The sequence below is a fragment of the Talaromyces stipitatus genome, genomic scaffold, assembly GCF_000003125.1.
Source record: "Talaromyces stipitatus ATCC 10500 scf_1105507295491 genomic scaffold, whole genome shotgun sequence".
Lineage (NCBI taxonomy): Eukaryota > Fungi > Ascomycota > Eurotiomycetes > Eurotiales > Trichocomaceae > Talaromyces > Talaromyces stipitatus.
Window position 1 is genome coordinate 610,448 of NW_002990122.1, and position 23,640 is coordinate 634,087.

The 23,640-nt window shown below is 44.2% G+C and overlaps 6 protein-coding genes across 6 annotated transcripts, besides 8 other annotated features; 2 read left to right on the forward strand and 4 right to left on the reverse strand.

Moving 5' to 3' along the window:
- Nucleotides 1-1,996: 1,996 nt before the first annotated feature.
- Nucleotides 1,997-3,311, reverse strand: TSTA_109570 (endochitinase precursor, putative; the record flags this gene model as incomplete). Its single annotated transcript, XM_002488488.1, has 2 exons — nucleotides 1,997-2,160; nucleotides 2,315-3,311. The coding sequence occupies 2 exons, from the start codon at nucleotides 3,309-3,311 to the stop codon at nucleotides 1,997-1,999; spliced, it is 1,161 nt and encodes a 386-aa protein (XP_002488533.1).
- A 1,288-nt stretch (nucleotides 3,312-4,599) lies between these two features.
- On the forward strand, nucleotides 4,600-6,807 carry TSTA_109580 (uncharacterized protein; the record flags this gene model as incomplete). Its single annotated transcript, XM_002488489.1, has 4 exons — nucleotides 4,600-4,698; nucleotides 4,921-5,942; nucleotides 6,171-6,324; nucleotides 6,403-6,807. The coding sequence occupies 4 exons, from the start codon at nucleotides 4,600-4,602 to the stop codon at nucleotides 6,805-6,807; spliced, it is 1,680 nt and encodes a 559-aa protein (XP_002488534.1).
- Nucleotides 5,068-6,657: a mobile genetic element.
- Nucleotides 6,808-8,938: 2,131 nt separating the features above from the next.
- Nucleotides 8,939-8,958: a microsatellite.
- A 258-nt stretch (nucleotides 8,959-9,216) lies between these two features.
- Nucleotides 9,217-9,825: a mobile genetic element.
- A 362-nt stretch (nucleotides 9,826-10,187) lies between these two features.
- TSTA_109590 (uncharacterized protein) lies at nucleotides 10,188-14,582 on the forward strand (the record flags this gene model as incomplete). The annotated part of the gene is made up of 9 exons (XM_002488490.1): nucleotides 10,188-10,388; nucleotides 10,449-11,333; nucleotides 11,446-11,493; nucleotides 11,545-12,280; nucleotides 12,311-12,584; nucleotides 12,712-12,788; nucleotides 13,090-13,462; nucleotides 13,489-13,801; nucleotides 13,962-14,582. The coding sequence occupies 9 exons, from the start codon at nucleotides 10,188-10,190 to the stop codon at nucleotides 14,580-14,582; spliced, it is 3,528 nt and encodes a 1,175-aa protein (XP_002488535.1).
- Nucleotides 12,981-13,313: a mobile genetic element.
- Nucleotides 13,463-13,801: a mobile genetic element.
- Nucleotides 14,019-14,579: a mobile genetic element.
- A 919-nt stretch (nucleotides 14,583-15,501) lies between the features above and the next one.
- On the reverse strand, nucleotides 15,502-15,983 carry TSTA_109600 (uncharacterized protein; the record flags this gene model as incomplete). The annotated part of the gene is made up of 2 exons (XM_002488491.1): nucleotides 15,502-15,910; nucleotides 15,961-15,983. 2 exons carry the CDS (start codon nucleotides 15,981-15,983, stop codon nucleotides 15,502-15,504), a joined length of 432 nt encoding a protein of 143 aa, XP_002488536.1.
- Nucleotides 15,505-18,816: a mobile genetic element.
- On the reverse strand, nucleotides 17,506-17,999 carry TSTA_109610 (uncharacterized protein; the record flags this gene model as incomplete). Its single annotated transcript, XM_002488492.1, has 2 exons — nucleotides 17,506-17,942; nucleotides 17,987-17,999. The coding sequence occupies 2 exons, from the start codon at nucleotides 17,997-17,999 to the stop codon at nucleotides 17,506-17,508; spliced, it is 450 nt and encodes a 149-aa protein (XP_002488537.1).
- Nucleotides 18,817-19,368: 552 nt separating the features above from the next.
- On the reverse strand, nucleotides 19,369-20,262 carry TSTA_109620 (uncharacterized protein; the record flags this gene model as incomplete). The annotated part of the gene is made up of 2 exons (XM_002488493.1): nucleotides 19,369-19,497; nucleotides 19,543-20,262. The coding sequence occupies 2 exons, from the start codon at nucleotides 20,260-20,262 to the stop codon at nucleotides 19,369-19,371; spliced, it is 849 nt and encodes a 282-aa protein (XP_002488538.1).
- Nucleotides 19,924-20,009: a sequence feature (G-rich).
- Nucleotides 20,263-23,640: the final 3,378 nt, after the last annotated feature.

The following is a 23,640-nucleotide window of genomic DNA, read 5'->3' on the forward strand; positions in this document are numbered from 1 at the left end:
TCCCGGGAAGCTGGGGCGAGCCGTGTAGAATCATGGGAGAAGATGACTGAATCGCCATGGTCCTCCAGCGCCTCTAGGCAAGCAGTCTTGTTATCTTGTGTGTTATGGGCTAGCCTCATATCGGAACAATTTTCGTATCACTGAGGGTTGGGCTGAGCACAAGCGCTGAACCATACACTTGTAAAGGGCTGTCCTGTTCTCTATTGCACAGTCATCGCAGTGAATAAAACGGTGTGCATCTTCGATGAGGTTGATCAATTGAAAGTCTCTTGAATTCGCCTAAGTTATTATTAACATCTAAATGCCATAGCACATATGCTTGGAGGCTAACTTGAACTCAATGCTCCAGTTTTAGCATTGAAAGAACGCCTTTCGAGACATCTCTCAGAAGACTAAGAGCCTCCAGCCATTGAAGAAGTGAAGATACTTTTTCCGTAAGAAATCCTGGATTACACTGCTGTCTTGGAGGCCCTTATCCTTTTGCGCGGTCTGACTAGAATAACAATCACAGAGATGCTCGACCCAATAGTTGCAAAAATACGATGCTTCAGCTAGTCGATCTTGTTGGGGTCGTCTGATCCGGGTAACACGAAACCCAGGCGCATTCAAGGAGTTATTGTCACACTGTAGAATCCTTTTCATACTCTCAAAAGACCTTGAGAAGATCGTACGGTAAATCTTCTCCGTCTCGAAAAGACACAGTGGAATCCTTGCCCCAAGTTAAATATGTTTCCACCTAGCATTCATCAGAACCATCAATCACCAAGAAGACACTGTTTAAAGTATGGTCTTCACGATCTCAATAAAAATCTGAGACACGGCGAACCATGAATTTACGTCTTCATACAGATCGGACTTGTTCCGCACATGTGATATTAGCGACGGCTGCTAATCAATCAGCTGGCGGTTAAGGCCACAAAGGACGGCTGTAGCGTTGCTAATTCATGAATTGGTAGCTTGACAGAAGAAAGAATGACAAGAAACTGAATTTCCTAATTGACTCATTCAACTTATCCATGATGCCATGCCACACAACAGCATCGTCTTACCCTTTCCAGGGTTACTGTCGGATTAGTCGGTTCATTCCAGGCCAATGCTGAAGAGTGTTTTTACTAGGATGAAAGGAAAAGAAGTGACTAGCAAGATTGTGTGTGTTGAGTTCTGTCTCTCTCTATCCATCAGGTTTCAAAGCCGGGTCCTTTATAGACACCTTTGGCGGGGTGAATTGTAAGCTATCAGGAGGGGTAAATATTGGGCTGAAATCTAGGTGCCCAGATATATGCCTAAAGGTGCCTTTTAGACCTGTAAGATTGAAACAGTCGATCTCTCCGCCTCGTTTGAAAGCCAGATTATCTGACAGTTACCCTAGACTCAAAGAAGTCGGCACAGTAGACTATCACACCATTATTGGAAGTCGAGATTATTTACCCAGATATATACGTCTTTCAGGAGGTTGCCATTAGCCTATCGGATTCGCGCCTTCTTATTTTCGAGATCGGTCGCCCACAAGTCCTTGAGATAATACTAGCGGTCCCTCTGTCATCCGTAATATGTGGAATACTTAACAGTCTCAGTTTTACTCTATAGATAACACTAAGGCTATAACCGAGTACCCTAAATCTTACTCCCGACGGATCGAATCAACTCCCAGAGCAGCCTGTGAGCTGGCCACGCATTCTCCCGTCTTATGATTTCTCTTGTTACTCAACATCTCTGGATGTTTGCAGATTACGGGTGGTGCCGTGCCAGGTAGGATATATCCCAGGGACTTGAGTACGAGTCAGGCACAGCGCACTCCTTCTCTACAGTGACTGACATGTCGTTGAATAACATTGCTAATGTAATTAACATAGATTAAAGAAAGTAGGTACTGTATTAAACTAAATCCCATAAATATGTACAAAGACAAAAGCGAATGGTTCTAAAAACTTTCAGATCTGCGAAAAATACATGAATTTACCCTCCTTAGGCCTGATAAAACACATCAGCATCGAGATCAGAAGCAGAGCATTTGACCAATAATAAGGGGAAACTGATGAATGTCAAATAGAATATAGATCCGCGACAGGTGATATTTTGCGTGACCTTCAGCGAATGCTGCATCCCATGCAATTCCCTCGTTCCTTCTCATGTGAAGGTAGTCCACCGGCATGGAGACCACTAGATACTCTCCTCAACACATGTATACGGATAGCATAAACGCTCGATTCGGTATATCCTCCACCGTCGCACTACAGATTGATATATTAGCTAGACAGAGTTCATGAAGTATACTGTATCTAAGGAGAGTGGGAAGGGGCGCTGGTGCCCCCACAAGGAGAGCCAGTGGTCAAGATACTCTGTGCCTGTTGAGCGTAGTTGCACCCATCAATCACATTTTTATCAGAGAAAGCAGCGTTCCACATCATAATACCACCCCACTTTGAGCTGTCGTGGAAGGATGACACGGTACTTGCGAGGGCACTTGGACACTGGTAGTAGGCGGCCCCGGTCTCGGTGCCAGTGGAGCCAAGCTCAGAGGCAGGGACACCGATGAAGATTTTAGCATTAGCAGAAGGAGTGCCAGAGACGTATGAAACCCAGTCCTTGTAGTTGAGGGTGTTAGGGTACGAGCAGTATCCATTGTTATAAAACTGCACCCAGAGATAATCAAATTGAGCGGCCCGAATAATTTCTCCCATATTAGGCTCCGGGATGGGGCATTGGGGGGCACCAGTAATATAGTAAGTATTGCTCGGATCTGATACAAAGTTGGAGCGGAGCTTAGCAATCATATACTGGTAGTACTGATTGCCGCAATTGGCTTCAATATCAAAGTCCCAACCATTGACGAACGTAGCTCCGAATGGTCGTGGCACACTTCCTCCAGAGGTCTTTCCATAGGCATCCCAGAGATTTTGGCCGATTGTTTCTGCTTCGGCCTGAGACGTGAGGGAGTAGGCACCAACAGCACCACCAAGCGAAAGGATAACCTTGACACCATTTGATTGGCAAGTTGCAATCTGTTTAGCGAGAGCGTCACAGTTGGTGCCCTCACCAGAAGTACTAATAGAGCAATCATTGCCAATAACACCTGAAGGGATTGTAATACCGTTTCCGTACTCGTAGAGGAAAGAAAGCACAACAATATTGATACCGGAGCCCGCAGTGCAATAATTCGAAAGATCGTTGTTTTCACTTGCTGCGGCCGCGTTCTGCCCCCAATAAACAACAACTTCACCACCAGGGCCACGTACCTGTAGTCTGTGAGAAGCACCCATAGTGGAGCTGGCCATAAGGGCAAAATTGATAAGAACAGTTGAGATTTGCATGGTTATTTACTGAGCTGTATCTGGCAAGTAGGCTAGATAGCTAGGCTTAGAAAGTTATATATCGGTGTTCTTTAATGATTTAATTAGCGTTAAACTAGTGAGAAAGTTGAAAGCAGAGACAGGCTCGTAAATTGAGGGAGAGATAGTTAGAACCTTGCGTAGAAGGTGAATCAAGGATGATTAGTTTAGAGGCTAAGTGACATCTATATATAAAAGCTCCAAGTGCTGAACCTTACATTTCCTATTTTAGAAACGCGGTCAGGATCTCGAAAAATTGCCAAACCCCTAACGCGGCCTATTTTCGGTCAATAGATGACATATTTTCTTTTCCGGTTCTCAGGAGGAGAATGATTACGTTAAATGTCGACTAAATACTGTAGCTATACTGTTCTCTACCGTCTCGTGCACAGAACCACATCATGCACGCTCTCCCCCATATCAAATCTTTACTTTTTTAAATATTTATTACTGCATTACACTCTCAACCCATTATATATATTTGGAGCGTGAACAGCCCTCATTTAAAATGGATGAAAAAGTTACATGATTTGGGGCTTATCCCACCATTTGAAACAATAGCTGTTATTATAATGCTTATCTATATTAGGTAGTTCCATGCAATTGCCCTATCATAATAAATGGCAATTCATTTCAATCGACGTACCTGAGAATGCGGTAAAAATTTAGGGTGGTGATACAGCCACACCCCAGTTGGATCCATACACACCCCCTTATGTTCGAGCCACACCCCCCCTAAAAGCGGTTTAAAACAATGATCATGTGACTCAAAACGCGCCCTCGACTCTCGTGGGGTTCTGACTTTTGAGATGGAGAATGGACTAGTGTCAGGGCTTAGGGCTTAGGGTCAGGGTATATAGATAAGGATTCCAGCAAAAGGCACATTATTGAGTAAAGCCAGTCATTGTCTGCTTTGCTCTTTGATTTGTTACATTCCTTTTGAAATTTCTCAATATGAAACTTTGTTGGAAATTTCCATTGTTTCTATGCAGAATTTGTCCTTCAGTTCAGTCTTATGAGGACTATGGTGATCCTGCTTTTCTTTTCTTCTCCATAGGTCGTCTAACTTGTCTTGTTAGAGTGAATTAAACTTTCACCTAGTTTACTTCTAATTCCCTGTCTTTGAGTCGTACCTATTACAGAGCTGGAATGGAGAGATAGAGAGCTAGGAAATGACAAAATGTATGTGTCAATTTAGCTGGCGTGACTCGTCACGGCAACCCTGTTGTGCTGTTACACTGCTACGTTCGCTAGCAATCCTAATTCTTGTATGCCCATTTCTAGTAGCTTAGGATTAGGACCTATTAACAGGAATAGCCTCACGGAATTCCCTGGTAACATACGATTACCTATTTGGGACGGCGGTGCTGTATTGGGACTAGCTTGAGCGCACATAATAGAAGTGGCCTCATTCTTCTCTTCTGCTACTGAGTAGAGACATCCAGCTATATCAATATAGCTATTCACCATGACATCGCGTCTCGTTAATTACGAAAGCTCAGAGGATAGTGTTAAGCCATTACCTGAGCCATTACCTCCCAAAGAGCCTTGCAAACCACATACTTGAATCCCTGCTCCTTCAATTGACTAGACCTTTGAGACCCAGGATGCTGCTATGAAATTCCTTAATAGCTTTACCAAGACTTATGGATATACATTGGTCACAAAGAGATTCAAAACGCCAAAAGAAGGTGGCCCTATTTACCGAGTTTACCTTCAGTGCAGCCGCGGAGGAGTATATCGTGAGCGTACCAACAAAAAGACACGTGTCAGAGAGACAAGCACACAGTGTATAGGATGCCCATTTAGACTTATCTTGCGCCATAACAAGCACGCAGATTGCTGGTGTCTTGATCTTACAGATCCAAGGCATAATCACCATTCAGCAACTGGATCAACACTTGCTTCGTTACGCCATGAAGAGATAGAATCTAAGGAGACTCAAATTAAGTCTTATTTGGATTCGAAAATGTCAACAAATCAAATCTTATCAACCCTCTATAAAGAAAATCCAGAATCGATTATCAAGCCAAGAGATATCTACAATAAGAAAAGGAAACTGCGAGATGATTTCCTTGATAGCAAGACACCAGTCCAGGCCCTTATTAGTGTTATTCCAGATAATGGTGATTGGATAATTAACTATGGAACAAGTGATACAAATACACTACTTGCTATATTCTATATACATAAAACTTCACTCGAGATGCTCCGCCAAAATTCTAACATTCTATTCATGGATTATACCTACAAAACAAACCAATATAAGATGCCGCTCTTGGATATCGTAAGTTGTACAGCATGCAATAAGATGTTTTATGCAGGATTTGGCTTTATGTTAGATGAAAAGGAAGAGAGCTACAAGTTCATCTTAGAATGCTTAGCTAAGGTCTATGCTCAAGCAAATCTCCCGTTGCCAAACTGTATCCTGACTGATAAAGATATGGCCTTAATGAATACAATCCCCACTGTTTTTCCAATGGCAGACAATATCATCTGTCTTTGGCATATTGAAAAGAATATTCTTACACATGTCCATCCTATTCTTACGAATAAAGTGCTTCATACAATCTATTTTGGAGACCCAGCCGCCACAAAGAAGGATGTCACATAGTACAAGACTTATATTAAGTTAAAATGGAGGAACTTTTTCGGGTCATTCAACAAGATTGTGTACGCGAAGACTGAGGAGGAGAAAAACGAAGCGGTGAATGCCTTTAAAGCTAAATACAGCAGTGATATCTGGCAGGAAGTCATGAACTACATTAATTCAGAGTGGCTTAATGATGACATCACTTAACGATTCCTTCATTGCCATCTCTCAGATGTTAAGCATTTTAGCCAGCTAACCATATCCCGAAATGAATTAGCCCACTGGACACTAAAACGTGACCTTCAAGTCTCTACAAACGATCTCCTAGAGACATTTGAATCATTTGACCGTACTGTGACCCGTCAACATGTTATAATCAAGCAGACTCACGAGGATGATAAGGTACGGTATCAATTTCGCTTCCGTCAAAGTCTCTTTCGCATTGTACGCGGTAGAGTATCAAGTTTTGCGCTTGGGAAGGTTCTTAATATGAAGAATGACTTTCTTGGCCCGACAAAGAAGCCATTTAACCCAGAGTATTCTGGAATCACGAAACGGACCATTGGCATTCCTTGCATTCATATAATTAAGCACTGTATCGATAGTGAGGAGCCACTACAGCCATATCATTTCCACCAGCACTGGCAGTTATACTCTTCCGAAGAGTTGCCTCTAATTGATCCCCATATAATAGTGCTCAACCCGGCGGTGGTCCAAGGTCGTGGTCGCCCCAGAGGCTCAATCAACCATCCAATAGCCTCTCAGGCTATATCAATACGGGATTCTTCAATACGGAGAGAGCTATCAGCATTCGAGCATGTTATTGCGCAGGGGAATCTTAATACTGGAAGTCGAGGCCGCAGGGGCAGGGGTCGTGGGGAATGAGGAGGATATTCAAGTCAAGCTAGGGCAGAGAGCATTGTGGCCAACAGTCAGACTGCTAGTAGAGAAATGGTCTCGCAGGATGCAACCGCAACAGCTTCGCAAATTGCCTCAGAGGGTCCAGTCAGACGGAGCCAGCGACGTGGACGTAGCCAGCCAGTGCGGTGGCTTGGCAATGAGAACGAATTACCAGGATATTAGGGCTTAGAGATATGCTAAGCAACGGCTCTGGCTCGGTGGAACAGTGTATTATTAGAATCATTAAAATAGCAGTAGGGGATAAATAATGAATCAAAACAGAATTCACTGGGACGGTCTAATCAGGGTTGCTCTAAACCGCTTTTAGTGGGGGGGGGGTGTGGCCTGATCGAGCCAACGGGGTGTGGCTCGAACATAAGGGGGTGTGTATGGATCCAACTGGGGTGTGGCTGTATCACCACCCAAAATTTAAGTGTGTCGCAAAAACATGATGAGACAACCCCGCGATCCTCTCCTGCATACCGCAAGGACAGTCACTGAATATCTTATTGTGCAAGTGCTGTTCCCATAACCGACGGACATTGATACGCAATTGTCGATGTAATGCAGCCCACGAAGCCAGGTGGTCCTGCGAGAGATCCAAGCTTCAAGTGTGATGTCCAGTTTCCCATTGCTCAAACACACATCCAGGCAGCGTTCGAAGCAGTCATAGCAGACGCTGCAAGCCTCAGATGGCAAAGTTTGATCCAACCTTTGCAGTAGATATGACGCAATCGTGGTGAGAGATTTGGAGGATGTGAAGTCATTCGCAATGAGAAAAGCTCCTTGTAAGATAAATGTAGCATGGATGCAGCCTGCGGGTATATAGGTGGCATGGGTGCGGTTGTCGGCACTATCACCCTCCTCCCAACTGATGATAATCCGCATGAGCTTTACTCGTTGGCTGTCCGCCATCTTCATAGCCTTAGGTTGGCTTCTTCAACAGCCATATCTTTCGGCAATCGCCAACCAGAGTCGACATACTCTGGCAGCGTTAGCACGACGTCTCCTCCGGTCGACGGTGAGAACCTACCAATATGAAGGTCAACAAAAGAGAGTGTTAGAGCCATATTGACCTAGATGTTGCATTCTTCTTCCAGCTCCACGACCGTACAAAGGTCATATGGACAGCGAAAGCCGCAGTTCTCCACAAACGGCAGTCGTGTACCCGTGAGTAACGCAGGACAGCACGGGTCCGGGTCAACTAGTTGTGCAAGGACGATTGTAGGATCGATTGATTCGTTAACTTCGCCTTGATAATTGATCCGGAATTCCTCTTCGGAAGTAGACTGAATCTGTTTGCTCCTGATTTTAATCAGCGCGGCGACGACTGCTACAAATGATCAGACCGTTGGTGGACGTCATCTAAAGGGTACAGAGTACAATGCTTCAGGCCACCGAACGCGGCTTCAAAGCTCTCCTGAATTTCTTTCAAGGCTTCACGTACAAAAACCGGGATAGGCCTAATTTGTCCTCTCTTGCTGAGGCTGAACCTTTCGCCATGTTTATCATTTCCCCATAAAAGGGGGCGACGATCCAGTGAGTTATTTCTGTTATTTTACTGTCGCGGCCAAAATGTCCTTTCTTATTTTGGACAGTGAGATTTGTTCCCGAACCCTAATACCAAGTTATCCTAGCTATATACAGTTAGTACCATGACTAGCTTTTCTGTTCCTGTACTGAAACCATAATACTAAATGGAAAGAAATATCCTGTTGGATTGTATGTGACAATCTCTAGCGGTTTATCTCAACGTATCAAATTACGTATGCACAAGATGTGGGAATCCTTGATCCTTGTTCTTGTTCTTGTCTCTAAGTACAGTCCCGGTGGAAGATATCTTTTTTACCCCCTATTCGGTGGATCAGTGTGTGGCTCGCTATTATTGGCTGACAAATCCCTTCTGTCTGATTGGTTGAATCAGCTTAGCTAATCCAACATATCCAAGCAGACTGTATTATTACAGGACTAAAAATAGATAAAAATACATCCTGTCTATCACGTCACTTGCTATGTCACCTGAATTCAGGAAATCTGTCTCTTCACATCAACTCAACAAAATGGCCCGACATATGAAGCCCTGGCGTTGTATAATAATTATTTATATGATACAGTGGTGTGTGTGTGTGTGTGTGTCATTATTTTACGGCCATAGGCAGTGATGAATGATGAATCACTGCCTACCCATTCCCTAGTGGGACCAGTGTTGGCAATAATTAGTTCCCGCTTGAATTAATTCCGGATAATTCTTATCCCGAATAAGAATAATTAATTCAAATTAATTCATGATAGTCGGCAGAAACTTACCGCCTATACGGTATACACTACGATTGAACACTTTCTCTGAATTCTACCCTGTCCATATCCTGTCTTGTAATACTGCTATACAATATGGATTCTGACGCAGATTCATCTAATTTCCTACATTTGTCTACTATTGATTCAGTTGAAACTGAGTCAAAAAAGGGAAGGACGCCAATGGCTCAGGCAGTATGGGCTCATACTCGTCCAGCTCACAACGGAGAGGCTCAATTTTACAAAGGTCGATCAATTCAGTACTGTATATACTGCCAAGAATCATCATACAGTACTTATATTACTACAAATATGCGAAATCATCTCAAATCAAAGCATCAGATCTTTGTCGAATCCGTTCCAAGTACACTACAGCAAACAACAATCGACCAACTTCAACAACTTTATCTTACAGCAGCATCCTCCGGTCAGACACAAGAAGTCGATGCTCAGGCTTTTCAAAGGGCTTTGAATCAAGATATTATTGATGATGCATTGGTCTCATTAATTGTTACACGAAACCTTCCATTCTCTCTTGTTGAATGGCCGGAGTTTCATACTTTTTGCCAAGTACTGAATCCGGAGTCACGCAGCTATATTATTACAGCACATAACTCTATCCCTAAGAGGATTGAACAATCGTGGCAGGCACAAAAGGACGTTATACGAAAAAAGCTCCAGTCAGCAGTATCAAGTATCCATCTCTCACTTGGTGTATGAGGTCCGTGACGCGCTAGCCGATAATCGGGCCCTTCGGGTAACTCAAATATGCCAGCGAATCCAGCCAAAAATACCGCGTGAGTTACGCTAGAGCCCTCAGTTGCAGGGATTATTTTGTATGCAGTTATCGCCCAGTTACCCGTTTCAAAGTGATGTATGAGGTCCCCGGAACGCGTCCGCCCTCAGTAATTACGCGTAGGTATGGAAATCAAGCTCCTCTTTTTATCCACCACCAACTCTGCCTATCTACTGTTGCATCGATTCTGGCTGACTAAATGCAGTGTGGAGTCACGGAAATAGACGCGCTATCGCGCATCGCCGCTGGCCTGATTGTCAGGGTTGATTACGCGATGGACCGGCTCTTGAGCCTCCTTCCAAGGACGGCTCCTCTACAGATACAGGTCCCTGACATCGCGACCACCGAGATCGAGCCTCCCCGACCGGAAGATATCGCTATACAAAAGGCTCTTGATGAGGTCCTTGAGTATCATAGAGTTCACCGGCCTAAGATTACAACGAAAAACTATGAGCCAAAGCAGAAGGAGTGGAAGGTAGTTATTAGGTTTCTCCTCGCTTTTCACATACTCCAAGTGCTAACTCTGAGGTCCTAGGCCTGGTGCAAAAAGATGGGCTTCAAGGAAGGCGGCAGATATCTTCCAGGAGACTATGTTGACGAAGGGAAGCTCCTCCTCTTTATTAAAGAGGAAGTTGCCAGCCACCCTCCACGCCGCGGACAGAGGCTCAAGGCAGAGAGGAAGCGCAAGAGAACAGAAGCAGTAGAAGTACTGTCAGAAGGGCCTCCCTCTAAGCGGAAGAGAGAGAAGATCAGTGTTCCCTCTATGGCGTTTGAAGAGCTACCTATTGAGAGAGATGATGACGAGGTTTGCTCTGAACTTGTCCTGATGTACAATACTGTACGAAGCTATTGCTCTGCTATTAATGAGCTCTGGGCACATCAGACCTCATTAGGCCTCCATAATGCAGCGCGACCACAGAGGGTGGCTATGACTGCTCTGAAGACATCGATTGCCCGAGGCCAGCACCAAAGCCGACGTGATGAGTTTACGGACCGTGGGCTAGCTACTATACGAGATGGATATGTTGCTTCTCAGATTCCTGATCTTACAAGAAAGGTCTGGGCCCAGTGTCTAGGACAGAATCAGATTGAGCAACAGTTCCGTACACAGCTATGCTTTCTTTTTGGCAACTCTATGCTGCTAAGATTAAGCAATCGGCTGCCTATGGAGCTGCCAGATCTATTCTCAATGCCCCTGCCTAGTGAAGGGCCAAAAGGCAAAGGCTGGTGTCTTGTTACTGTGATGGACCAGGGTAAAACAAACCAACATGGCCGGCTTGAGTATGGGGCAGCTCTGCGGCATCGAGATCATCAGTCCTGTCTTATAGGTGCTCTAGCAACCTATTTCTTCTGGAGATGGCACTGTTCTGGAGAGTCGTTCCCTTATTTCCGGACCAGTCAAGACTGGTATAGTATTAAGGTACTTAAGCGAGATAATAATCACCTTACTAAACCTCTAAGCGATAGTATAGCGGTATCCTAGACTCGACGCCTATATAGTAAGGCAGGGATTAAGAGCTCTAAGGTAACAGGTCTCTGGGGCCAGACTTGCTGAGTTGAATGGAGTCTCTGAAGATCAGGTAAGTAAGCTCTATCATCTCTATCTATTTAAGTTAACCTCCAGCCTCTAGATTCGCCGGGGCGGTCGCTGGAATGCAGACCAGATGACTGGTTGTTACTTGACTACTCTGCCTCGATCCTTCATGCGTGGTATTGCAGATTTTGACCCTGACTGGTCATCAAGCTATTACTTGTTTCGGGAGACTGTCTGCCCTCCACCAGCATTATTAAAGCGTGTGTGGCCAGACCTGGATAGGTGGCAAGCAGCACATTTAGAAAGGACAGATGCAACTGAGAGAGTAGAGCCAAATATTGCTGCTGGTGGATTTCTAGAACTATTACAGAGGCTTAGAACTGTATTCTTACAGGACTCTGTACTCTGGCGGACGGAGTTTCCTAGCCACCCGATATTCCGAGACCCTCTCTTTCAGATGGCAGAATATAAGGCCTTTGAGTTAGATATTCATATGGCTGTTACAATAGCCATGGAAGAAGATCCTCATTCTATCGCTATTCAAAAGGCCATCCCTGCTGTAAACGACCGGCTTCGTACAATGACTGCAGCTATTCAGACTGGCCAGGTTACTCATTCACGAGCCCTTCGCTCATTAGAGGACTTAATGGTAAGCCGAATAGATCAACTAACAGCCACTATCAATGACTCTATTGGTGGTACCTTCACCTGTCAATTCGTGCCTAGAGGCCAGATTGTTCCGCCCCCTGTCACAGGAGCAGCCTTTGGCCCTACAGCGCCTATTCAACTTCCTGTGACGACGCTTGAGAAAGCTTCACAGGCACCGCAATATCGTATGTTGAGGAACACTACAACAATCCCAGAACTGTGGAAAGAGTGGACTGTCGGGCTCAATGGCCAGCTTTCAATTGAGAGGCTCGATGAGCTCTATGGCTCTGGCTGGCGCTCAGGGCCTGAGAGCTCTGCTGAACGCCAGTTCTATTCTCGAAGGAAGACTCTCATTAATGAGATTAGAAGACTGGCTACTGTTGAAGATGCCTCTTTAGGGGATCCCTGTCAAACAGTTGTAGCAAAGTTAGAGGAAGAGCGGATACGGGCTGGTGCTTCACTAAGCAAGTTAATAGATGCTTTAAAAAGGTCATAGTGTTTGTTAGCCAACTAGTAAAAAGCAATTCATTAGACTACTTATCTAATTGTTCACCTCTTTTCTTTCTCAGTCTAGATATCTAACCCTAAGATTTGAACAATACCATACCTTACCTAGCATTCTTGACTTGATTGGTTGTCAGCGGAAGGAGACTCTACTATCTTGTCATACTCTCATAACTTCTTCATTTGTAGGTATTTTCTCTTCTAATTTAGCTACAAGATAAAGCTCCAAGCCTATACTTTGGAGTTCAATTTTCTAGCTCATTGATTAAACGGATGTTGGTATATTGCGATCTGAATATCTTGGTATTGATGTTCCAGGGCAGTTACCGAAAACGCGCTGTAACTCAGTTATTCCCCACTAAAAAGCCCCTCAGATATCCTTCTGATATTTGGACTTCCCCAAATCGGCTTCTTTTCCTTGGAATTTGTGCCCATTTTGTTGAACAGAATCAGGAAAAGTTATCAAAGGCTCTCCTTGCTCTCCGAATAGTGGCAAATCATAGTGGAGAGGAGCAATTTGCAACTCTTCTTCCAGTCCTAGAAGACTATGGGATCATACAGAAGCTTGGGGCTATTGTCTGTGATAATCATACTGCCAACAACAAGCTTTGTCGTATAATTTCCAAGCATCTCATGGAAGCAAAAGAGATTAAATGGGATCCAACATATAGACGCATCTTCTGTATTGGTCATGTCATCAACTTGGCTGTGCAAGCTTTCCTCTTTCAAGATGTGGTTGAGGCAGAGGAACTCAGCTCATACGATGAAGCAGAAGCAAAGGGAGAGGACGGAGATGATGCAGATAATATACAGATGCGAGCCAAATTTCGAGCTTTAGGGCCACTTGGAAAGCTTCACAATATGTGACACACATTCGTGGCTCAGCTAGTCGCACAAAGGAGTTCAAAGATTTTGCTGGGAGATTGATTCCACTTGACAATCGTACCAGGTGGAATAGCTGGTATCATATGCTTCATGTGGCTCTTCAGTATGAGGGTGCTGTTGATGTCTATACAAAGAAGCATTTTGATACTCTTGAGGTAGACTATCTATCTCCTATCGACTGGGAAAAACTTCGGACAACAAGCAAATTCCTAGGTCTCTTTGAACATGCAACTCTAAAAACTCAAGGAGATCAAGCAACAATTGACAATGTGCTTTTTATAATGGATGCTATTATTAAGCACTTTGAAAATGCTAGAGTAAGTCTACCCATTTCAAAGTAATTGTTATCTTAGCATAACAAGAGGCAAGGCTCTCGACTTAACTTGAAGGAGCCAGTAGTAGGGGAGACCCTATGAAAAGCTGCTAAATGAAAGAATTTCACAGTATTTTATAAATCCTACTAATATTCTATGGCAGGTCGAGCATGCATCGGATAAGGAATTCTGTGCTCGGATTCAAAATGGCTGGGATACCTTTGATAAGTACTACAGCAAATCAGATGACTCGCCTCTTTATGCTGCGGCACTTATTCTTCATCCAGCTCGTCGTACAAAGTATATTCAAGCAAATTGGAGAAAGACTTGGCAAAAGCCCGCAATCCAAAAGGTCAAAAAGCTGTGGGAAGAGTATCGAGAGAAAGCACCTTTTCATATAGTTATGCCATTATATGAAAAGAATACAACCCAAGATCTTGATGAACTAGATCAAATTCTTCAAGACTTAGGTAATTTTGCTCGACCAGCTAGTCAGGATGAATTTGAAGATTACAATTCTGAATCGCCATATCAGATTCGCACAAGCGCTCTAACATGGTGGTGTCAGGATCAACAACAGAAGAGGTGGCCAAGGCTTTCATATATGGCAATTGATATTCTATCAATCCCAGCAATGAGCGATGAACCTGAGCCAGTCTTTTCAGGAGCGCGTCGTACAATTACCTGGGAAAGAGCGCAGTTATCAGCCGAAAATATTGAGAGAATAGAATGCCTAAAACACTGGCAAAAGAGTGGCATTTCCAAGGAAAAACTTGAGGAATAGCTAGTTAATACTGTGAATTATATATTTTTAAACCACAATATCATAATATTGAGTGAGGTACTGGGATCGAAGGAGTTTACTAAGCATGGGAGAGGAAGGGAAAGGAAAAAAATAGCTAGGCCTCCGATCGCCCATACAAATAGGGGGTAGTTACCTAGTTAACTATTAACTAACTTGTTTAGGTAATCCGGCTAGTGCCTTGAATTATTCGAATTATTCGAATTATTTATCTAGAATAGGAATTATTAATCCGAGCCTAATTTATTAATTATTGCTAAGCCTGAGTGGGATAAAGGCCGCCAGGGAGTAAGCCCTGGGTGTCAAGAATTATATACAAGATGTGACTCTTTGGCGCACTTACATGGCTGCCGTAGTCAGATATATAACCTCTACATGTAGAGGGAGAATGTTGCTGCCAGCTGCAGTGGTCCACCTACTCCCTGTAACTAAATCTAATATGTTCAACACCAATGCAGCTTTAAAGAGGGAAAAGGAAAGACAATAAAAATAAAGGAAATAATTAGTTATAAGTCTCTTAGCTTATGTACTAAGAGGGAGGTGTCGAGGGCAGATGTCCTCAAAGAATTGGGTCTCCGTAAGCTATTTAGCTAGTCTAATGGCACCCTTTAGGGTGCCTAAGAGGAAAGGAATAACTTCTGAAGGGTGTCCAGGGAATCTAGAAGCTTTCCTTTTTGCAATCTGGTAGAAGATAAAGTGGATTAGGGACTTTTGCACTATATTGACATAAGAGATGGGTATCTGTGTGGTTGAACTGTTCATGGTAGTCTGCGAAGTCTCCGTGCTTTGTGCATACTGCGAGGATTTGTCCTAAGATATAGTAGGGAAGCTGGAGTTCTGCTGGACATCTTGAGAAGGTAGTGATTTTAAGGTCTTGATAGGCCTGCGGGGCCGCTAACTGTCAATACGTCTGTGCTCTTGAGGCGGCTTGTGATCTGGTATGTCGCTTAAGTGCTGCATATGACCATGGATGAGAGGTAGGGATGGTTTTCTCTGTGCCCTCTTTAGTGGCGCAGTCTGCTGCTTTATTTCTAGGGATATTCGCATGTCCAGGCACCCAGCGGATTCGGACTGCCCCGCCCTCAATTTGGAGGAGTCTCCTTCTTGATGGCCAGGTAGCGGCGAGTGTATTGAATGACTTGAAGACAGTTTGGGAGGAGCCTGTGGGTGAGGAGAGGAGTTGGATAGTGACCTCGAGGTTATCAAGGCATATCCAAAGATTTGGTGCATGTTGGGCTGTTGAGTGCATTGTAGCTTTCAATCTGGTAAGAGCTGCTTCTGCTTCTGCGTCGAAGACTTCTTTGTTGGGCCTAAGGGGTATTAAGCTATGCAAGAATTAGGAGCTAGCTTGGAAACCGACATAGCTACTACCTGTTTGGCCATTTTCTAATTTGGATCCATCTAAGTAGATTATGATGTCATTATCTAGGATGGATTATAGGAATATTTGGAAGTTGTCCGCTGCTTCTTCTCTTGTGAGGTCTGATAGGGCGCCGACCTATATTAAGGCTGCTTCTCTGGGTTCTTTTGTACTCTAGGGTAGATGTAGCAGTGGGTTGATCTTTTCCATGTTAGGGAGTGCGAGCACTCAGCGTGCAAAGCGACTGGTTGGGTAGCCTATTCGGGCTATGGCTCTGGCTCGTCTTCGAAGAGTGTGATATGGGTCTAGGCGGTTTAGGCGTGTGGATGCAGTGAGGGCGATTTAATTTAGCTCAATCTCAGGAGGGTAAAACCTTGACTCTCGGTGTAGGACAGGTACCTGGGTAGTATGGAAAACAGGCAGAACCGCCCTTGCCCCCGTTAGAATAACAGTAGATAGGTCTGTTAGATGTTTGTTTACTAGGTTTGAGATTGGGGGAGTATCTGCCTGAGGGCGGGAACGAGGACAGGTGCGGCCTGGCCACCACGTCTCTGCGCCGAAGTAGACTTTATGGAGGACATAGGCCAATATGGCCTGTTAGAGAAGGTGTGGCCTCATTCCATGGACTGTATTTCCTAACGAGCGGAGGGCACTGGCGATAGTGAGCGCTTTGGATATCATTTCTTAAACATGCCAGTGGAAGAAGAGCTTTTTGTCAAAGAGGATCCCTAGCTAGCGTAGGTATAGGCGGTCGGTTACTTTAGTGACTATGACTGATCCCATTGAGACTGGGGGGGTTGTTACAGGGTCTTGGTCTACTCAATGTTAGAAGAAATACATGAGTTCGTATTTATTTAGTGCAAAAGTGATTCCTTCAGCAGTGCCCTATTCAATTGCCTCCTGTAGAGATTCGCTTAGCATCTAGTAGTTAGTTATAAGGGATGGGGAGATTACTAGGGTCGCTCCATTATCTACGTATCCAAATCTAGTTCTGGGGTTGCCCATGTGAAAGAGTGGTGCAATATAGAGCATAAAGAGAATAGAGAAGATAGAGAAGCCTTGGAGAAGGCCACATAATATATCTGTATAGGGGCCAAGTTCATTATCAAATTGGATCTATATAGTTCTTTCCATGATGAAAGAGACAATCCAGAGTATCAGATTGTTTGGCTATCCTTATATCCGAAGCCAGTAGGTGAGTCTTCCTGAAAGAACATTATCGAATGCACCTTCCACATTAAAGGTTAGTAGAGAAGCTATTTTCCCTTGGTTCAGGGCTTATTATATGTCGTGTGTTAGACATATGGTTAGATCGATTGCTAATCTTAGAGAGAGGGCTCTGAATTGTTGGCTTGCTAGGACCTTATAGTGGATTGCTATCTAGGCCATGTTCCGTACCACTAGACGTTCAAGGTCCTTTCCTAGGACTGAGAGGACAGCTATGGGCCTATAGGGGTTGGTCCAGTCTTTCTTGCTAAGCTTTTGTAGAATAGTGAGAATCGTGTGTCTAAAGCACTTTGGGTGATATCCTAATCGCAGACAGCCTTAGAATAGGGCTAAGATCTTGTCCTTGATTAGTGGCCAGGCTGTCTTTAGGATGTTAGTTTGGAGTTCGTCTTCGCCTGGAGCAGTGTTTCTAGCCTTTAAGATAGACTTTTCCACTTGTGCCATGGTGATCTCAGGGAACGAAAGGGTAGCGGTAGGGACAGCTGGGCATTCTAGCGAAATATCCCCTGCCTCTGTTGTATTTTGAAGAAGGTTGCGAACTAGTAGATCTCGCTTCTCCTGAACAAAGACTGCGGGCAGATCATTCGGCCTTAAAGGGTCCTTAAGAGGAGGGCTGCGGTATGAACCCCTCGATTTATGCCATTTGCTGATATCGAAGACCTCTTTCGTTTGTGCTGCAATTACTAGCTTATTGCGCCAGAACTGTCTTTGTGCTTTTCTGATTGTTCTGCGAAACTTATCTTTAGGTAACAGTCCTAATCAGTATGCCTGTAGTGCTTCTTTGCATTCTAGGTTCTACCATGGTTATCCATTTCTATGGGGGAGGGACCTCTTGGCAGAGCCTTCGTACGCACTGTGTATTGCTGAGGTCAGGCCTTGAGCTAGTGACTCTAGATCGTCCTTCGAGGAGTCCAGCGGTTGGATCTGTGAGAGATTGGTGGAGAGGAGAGATAGAAAGAGGGGTTAATCGAGTGTATTGAATCGTATTTTTTGGGTAGGTAGTGTGTGTCTTTGGTCCCATGGGATAGTGGTTAGCAGTGGTGTATGATCAGAGGTTAAGTCTAGATGGGAGGCGGTGCTAGTATATAGTCTGCTCAGCGCTAAAGAACTAGTAGCAAAGGCGAGGTCTAGAACGTTGCCTCTTGCGTGGGTTGGGCAGTCTATTTCTAATATAAGGATAAGTCCTAGGTGGTCTAACCATTCAATAAAGGGGTCCACTGATACGGCGGGCCAGTAGGTTAGTGAGGGTTGCCATCTAATATGTAGAAGGTTGAAGTCTCCAGCGAGGAGGGTAGGTTGTAAGAATAATGCCTCTGGCAGGGATATAAGGGTCTCCATGGCTTTTCCAGCTCTAGTGGAGCCAGCTGGGGCATTGTAGGTATTGATGGTGAGGATTGATTGTCCAGTTGAGGAGGGAATTTGCAGAAAAAGTAGGTCAGATAGGATTATTAGATCCTCAACGATAGGGCGTAGCTGGGATGCTTGTAGGCCGGCATTTTTCCAGACATAAGTAAGGACACAAGGCCGTCCAGTTACTATCCAGCTGTCTGTCGGAGAGAAACATTCATATGAAGGGTGTCTCTTGGTGATTTTCTGGCTTAGATTAGTAAATATATATGGTTTAGAGATTGCAAAGCATATAGCGCTAGCTATAACTGGAGGTTCCTGAGAGGGCGCCGGAGGTGGGGGAGTGGTTAGCAGAAAGGTAAGATGACCTGGTTTTGTGTGGATAGCATATCTATAACCATGGACTGTTCTTGTGTAGTTGTAGATGGCTCCGAGGAGCAGCCTTGTTCCATACAAGCCTTTGCTAGATTGATAGCGCATGATTTGCGGATTTCTGCTCGTTGGGTTTTAGTGCGAGAGATGCCTGCTTTAGGGCGGAGTGGGCAGTCAGAGAAGTCTGCTAGATGGGGACTATAGCAGTAGAAGCATCTTGGAGGGCAGCAGTGAGGGTTTAGAGTAGAACAGCTGTTATTATGTCCTTCTTCAGTATGTTCTGATAAGCCACAAAGTTGACATCTTAGGAGTCATGCACAGGACCGCGCATTATGCCATTTCTAGCAGCGGTTACTGAATGATTGTTATCTTCCTAGTAAGGAAGTAAGCATTGGTAATAGTGCCAAAGATGCAGAGCCAAGTTGGGAGAGAGGCCTTAGTGTCTTTAGAGAAGTTAACAAACTAGCTTGAAGACAGTGAGTTGGCATTAGTAGCACTAGCGGTGGTCTCGCTAACAGATATAGGTCTATATCCTGTTTGCTCGGTGATTTCAGCAGATAGTATTGTTAGGTCGACTAGGATCATAGAGTACTAGCCGTTGATAATTTGGTCAATCTTTCTTGGCAGGTTTGTGACTCTGTATGAGATCCAGTGAGAGCTCTGTTCGATTTGGCAGTCGCCAAAGTAGGTGGATATGACTTCTTTCTGGGCCTCGAGGGTTAAAAGGGCCTCCTTGGATGTAGGACAGAGGGCGAAGCCAGTCTTTATCATTTGTACTTCTTTTAGAGCATTGCTGTTTGTGCCTAGTTGGGACCAGAGGCTAGAGAAGATGGCGTAAGTGTCCATCTTTCTAGCCACATGGTTAGGTGGGAGACGCACGAAGAGACGGTGGTCAGGGAGGGATTGTTTCGCATCAGATATAGGCTTTTTTATAGGTGGCTTTGTTTGTTGTGCAGCAGTAGCTGGCTTAGCTAGGGTGGGTTTAGTGATTGTTGCGTAGGAGGACTGTGCAAGGCCGGAGGGGGGATGAGAGGGGGGGGGAGTAGGGGGAACGGGACTGGGGGTAGGGGAGGGGGCTGGGGCAGGGGAAGGGGTAGAGGGAGTAGGAATAATGCCACTTATATAGGCATTAAAATGGTGTTGAGCCATAGTAGCTAGATTATCGCTTAGAGTAGCGAGAGCTCTTTGTAGATGAGGGCTGAGGCTAGCCGACTGGTTGCGGTGTTTGTCGAGAAAAGCAGCTATTGGGCTGAAGATTTTCTGACCCTCAGCTGCTCTGGTGGTAGCAGCAGTGGTTGTCTCTTGCAGAGCGGTTTGTAGAGATCTCTTGTCAGGTTCAGAGCGACTCTGTGCCATGGCGTTGCGGAACGCGTTTTAGCGCGTCTGGGCCGCGTAGCCTGGGGCTGGGAGCGGAAGAAAGAGAGAAAATATAGGCAGGAATAGAGCGTCTGACAGCGCAATTCTACTCAAACAATTAAATGTGTGTCAGCACTCGTGTTGCTAGTATCTGCTGTTTATCGAGTGTGTTGTGTGGTGCCAAAATGTGTACGGTTTGATATTCACGTTCCGACACTAAGGGAGCCAAGGAGAGCCTGAATCATACGTTTTGGGAGCAATTGAACTATTCAATTGCGACTGCATTTTGTAGATTATGTTTGTTCTGCGTCTGCTTTCTAGAATGTTTCGTACTATATATGTTTGAAAATAGTGTTGTTACATTTCCATTATCAATCATTATGAATGAATTCATTGACTATGATCAGGCTCTAAAGGAAGTAGACAGACATGGTCGAGATTCGTTGCTAATATCCTAGCTGCTGTTAAGTTGTACACTTAATTTGGATTCTAGGTAGTGGGAAAGGTTCATACACCTGAAGGCACATTCACAAGTATGTTCAGAGACTTCCTGATGCCATCTTTCTACTATGAAGAATTGGAGTTGGCAACTATCAACTATTCCATATTAAGTAAACTGTTGTTCACGAGCCGTTGACACTCCGCCTTGATAATTGAGCGGTTGTCTAAGGTCAATTCATGCATCTGCATTCCCTCATCTGACAGCATCAATAGTGAAACCTCGCTGAGAAGATCTTTGATATAGAAGTATTGGTCATTCCAACATTTAATAACGAGATCAAAGTGATTGTTACTCAGGTGGGGAAATTCCATGTGTTGCATCCGATCATGGACGTCCGCATCGTCATCGAACCTGTCTATTTTAAAAGGTTCATAGCCCAGTGTTAGACAGTAAAGGATTGATCCTATAGCAAACTGCTCTGTCCTTGCGCCATATTTTCCAAAGGTTCCTTCTTCGCTTCCAGCTTCGGGGCCCAGTATACGTGCCCATTGAGGTCTGGAAGCGTTCTTTCGCCTCTACTCGTCTCTGTAGTCGAGGACCTCCAATTCGTTTCTAAGCCACATCCACAGATTCACACGCCTTCGCGAAGGGTTCCGTCTTGATAGTTTGAACCGAGTGGCATGACGTTATGTATCAAAAAATATAGAACTGGCTCTAATGAAAGTAATAGATACTGAAATCCTTCTTATTGTCTTTGCTGTAAGGTATTTTTTGAAATATTGTATGTGCAGTGTATGGCACCGCAAAGAATAGTGAGGCAGACAGCCAGTAATGCTTATTGGTCCACACCAGATGATACCCTTCACCCCGTTCCGGAGCGAGTCTGCTGTGGTAGATAACTAACTATGGCTGGCACTGATTTTCGTGATCCAGTCGAATTTGCATCGTGATGTAGAAAAATTGCGGCACCAAGTTGATTAGTAAATCATCCTACATTTTGCACCAGCAGCAAGTCTAGAGCCAACAACTTCATGTATTCCGACCGAATGTGACGTACATGTAAACGATGAGAAAGATTGTCAACATGATTGTTATTGTAGACGTGTCCTTTCAAAGCTCTCCTGGCCGTCGCTTTAACGATGAGAGTTTCCACTACTCCATAGTAAAAGGGAGGTTGTGGGTGCACTAAGGTGCATATACGTACGTACAAAGCACTTGAGTCAATCTCAATAGGTGATTCTTGGGTTCTGTGTTCTGTTGTGTCTATCTGTCTTAATGAGGCCCCGACGCGGTCTATATAGTCCTTGCTTGACGAGGTCACGTGTAACCCATACGTGACCTCTCCTTGCTGCATACCAGTGCCAGGCATCTCGATTGCACGAAGCAACCAACAGAGGTCCCTCGTGGGAAGTCACCTTCTCGTGGTGAGCGACGTCAGTAAGCTGGATTGCATGATCTAGCTGGAGCTGAGAACTTTCCAAGTCGAAATGTCGGTATATCGAATGTTCCAGACACAAGTATTATACAGGGGTTATCATCACATTACTGTTTCGTCCCAAAACATATAACTTTGTAGATTGAGGACAATCTTAAGCTTGACCAAATATATACTAGCTTTTCCATTGCTGTCTCAAATAGACCTTGGGAATTGTCAGATTTACCGGGGTTTATTTTACCCTTAATCCCGTGAAATTGATAAACAAGATGATCCTGGGATTTCTCAACTGAAGGCTTGAATTTCCTCTCTTCTTCCTTGACCAGATTGTGATGTTTCTAACAGGGAATTATCCTGTATAAGGAAAAATCAAAACCCCTCGCTTTAATACGTGTTTCTTCCTGATTGGTACGCCAGTTGGGCCTCGCTGCGCTGTGCACTTACTTCACCGATAATATCCTAAAAAATTCAATTCGAAAGTATACAAGAGGGGAATATATTTTGCAAGAGACCGTATATTAAGCTAATTGTGCAATCTGCATATCATTTTAAATCTTCAACTAAGCTGCTAACAGACCCCTCTGACGAGGCTTCAACCGACGCTGACTCAATCAATCAAAGAGGGGATCAAAAGGGGGCGGTCTCAAAACTCTCTGTACTGCGAAAATAATAGTAAAAAGCATTATAACATATGATAGGTCGTAGTAGTTCCAAAGACTCTTCTTTTTAAGTGTCATACCAAGATTTTGAGCTAAATCCCTATTACTCAAAACTGGAGGAGGATTCTTCCTACGTGTATTAGGTTCAATTTCTTGTACATGTAACATTTCTGCAATTTCTTTTAACTTTTTTGCCTGCGCGTCGGACCTTGTTCTCATTTCTGTCCGTAATTCACTCATTTCTCCGTGTAAGGCACCTATTTCTCTCCATAAGTAACCGTAGGTAGTGGCTTCCTCTATCTTTCCAGAAAGAGTCGACCCTTTTCTTGTTGCCATAGGAAATCGGTGTTCGAAGATAATTTACCTATAATTTTGCTCTACTGGAATCTATTTGTACCCCGTAGTGTGCACTAAGGGCCAAGCGAAATCTAAGAATACATCTATTACTATTACTACAGTACTCTGGTTTTTTCTAATTCAGGAAACGTTATTTCTCGTGACTATTCAAAGTAAATGAGGTAGTATATTACTGAAAAAAGTCCTATATATACCTTTAACATGCTATGTACTGTAAAAACGAAAGAAGGTGCTGATAATAAGGTAATTTTTTCACGGCTAGCCATCACACAAAGAGAGCACAGAGGGTGATGATTGATTCATGCTGGTCTCTAGAATTTTCCTCGAATCTGCCTGTATCATATACAGTTGGGCTAGAAATCTCCATCCCAGTTGCATACATAGATATTCGTTTTCAAACCCTAATGCCAAGAGTACTAATCCATAAATAGACTGATTATGGGTCATCTTGACAAATGTACAGTTAGTAATTGGTTCCTTTTAAA